At 34.9% G+C, this 2,027-nt stretch overlaps 1 protein-coding gene across 1 annotated transcript in view; it reads left to right on the forward strand.

Annotated features, from left to right (window-relative positions):
* The first annotated feature begins 1,295 nt into the window (after positions 1 to 1,295).
* tmem150c (transmembrane protein 150C) overlaps positions 1,296 to 2,027 on the forward strand; it is a 6,359-nt gene continuing 5,627 nt past the window's right edge. The window contains exon 1 of the mRNA XM_015401375.1: positions 1,296 to 1,391. Within this exon, the coding sequence (XP_015256861.1) occupies positions 1,318 to 1,391 (74 nt within the window). The 5' untranslated portion in view covers positions 1,296 to 1,317. The remainder of the gene's footprint in view (positions 1,392 to 2,027) is intronic.

Consider the following 2,027-nt stretch of genomic DNA (forward strand, 5'->3'; position numbering starts at 1 on the left):
AATGAAATACATTTAAAGAAAAAAAGATATGCTGAGAAAACAGAAAAGTAACATTATCTTCATTTAACTTTTTTAAAGTTTCATTTATTGATTTTGTGTTTCAAAATTTTAATTTACAAAAAATATATAGGCCTATATGTTTTTAATAATCATTTAATAAAAGTTTTATTCGTGTTTAGAAATGATGGAACAAAATTCACATATATCAGAGCTCTGATGTTCTGGAATCTTCTTTTCATGACTGACCAAAGATATTGTTGATTCCTAAACTTTGGGAAGCATTTTCCTTCATCACAGTTTTGGTTTAACTGTTAAAAACTAATGAGTGTTTCAACAGCAAATGATCCTAAACATCCATTAAACTGCTTTAAGAATATATAAGATAAAGTCTGGATAATCCTAATTTCTTTGCCTAATGAAGCCTGTTTTATGAAAACAGTAACACATAGAAGGGAGGTAAGAAAAAAAATCAATCCATGGGGAACAGGAGTATTTTATTGCTGCTGCTTGTGGTTCTGCTTTGGCACAGTGTTGTATAAAGTACTGAAATCTCGGATTCAAGTAAAAGTAGTACCTCTCCAAAATATGACTTTGGTAAAAGTCCAAGTCACCGACTGAAATGTTACTTGAGTAAAAGTCTTAAAGTATCTAAAATGGCTTGAACTTAAGCATAAGAATTACTGTAAAAATAGATGTACTTAAGTAATGTAGTGAAAAGTAAGTGCTGTTTGAATGACTTTTTTTACACTTTGGTAAACTTTGAAGGCGTATCCTATTGGTGTTGATGAACAAGCCGAGGCCAGACCCGACTTTGTAGTCAGTAGGTGGGGTCAAAACACTCGCGTTTCTCTCACTCTCTCGCTCGTTTTTTTTTTTTTTTTTTTACTTAGTAACTAAACCAAACATTGAAAATGTATCGGAGTAAAAGTATGCAATTAAGTTAGTAAATGTAGTGACGTAAAAGTGAAAGTTCTCAAAAAAAAAAATGTATACTCTTGGAAAGTATAAAGTACTCCAAAATATGCTTAAGTACAGTATTGAAGTATTTTTACTTCTTTACTATACAACACTGCTTTGGCAGTGTTGCACTGCTGCTGAGAGCCTATTTAACTTTCCTAACATGGATTTTGGGGGGATTGTTTGCCTGTTTGTGTATCTGTTTAAACAGCTGGTTAATCCACACCTTTTCCTGCCGGCGTCGTCCAGCTGCTGAAGGCCTTCCTAACAGATCAAACTGTTTATGCTTTAAAAGTAACAAAAAGCTCATTGCTGATATGTTTTGTAATACAGGTTTTTTCTGACGTCATAAGCACCAAAATGTGGAGCTGCAGACCGGTGGTCCTTCTGCCTCTTATCTTCTCAGTGTTTACTGCTGCTGGGCTTTGGATTGTGTAAGTTCAACCTATTTTCTACTTCTATCCCACAACCAATTAGATAAAAAGTAAACAGTAAATACAGTAGAAGAGACACCTAATAGAAAAAACTGTGACTGTCAGGTCTGGTGGAAGTTAGTTGTGCAACGAAGTGCAGAGATGAGATGAACAAATACAGGAAACCAAAAACCAGGAGAAGCCAGGGGAAAAAACACAAGAGGAGTTAAGTAACAAAGAAGAGAAACCAGCACCGAGGAACTGCACAGCTAGAGTATACAGGTCCTTCTCAAAATATTAGCATATTGTGATAAAGTTAATTATTTTCCATAATATAATGATAAAAATTGAACATTGATATATTTTTAGATTCGTTGCACAGTAACTGAAATATTGAAGGTCTTTTATTGTCTTAATATGGCTGATTTTGGCATACATCTCACAAAATTAGCATATCGGGAAAAAGGTCTCTAAATGAGCTCTGCACCTAATCATCTGAATCAACAAATTAAACACCTGCAAAAGATTCCTGAGGCTTTTAAAACTCGCAGCCTGGTTCATCACTCAAAACCCCAATCATGGGTAAGACTGCCGACCTGACTGCTGTCCAGAAGGACGTCATTGACACCCTCAACCAAGAGGCTATGACACAGAAAG

The sequence above is a fragment of the Cyprinodon variegatus genome, unplaced genomic scaffold (assembly GCF_000732505.1).
Source record: "Cyprinodon variegatus isolate N-32 unplaced genomic scaffold, C_variegatus-1.0 Scaffold1214, whole genome shotgun sequence".
Taxonomy (NCBI): Eukaryota; Metazoa; Chordata; class Actinopteri; order Cyprinodontiformes; family Cyprinodontidae; genus Cyprinodon; species Cyprinodon variegatus.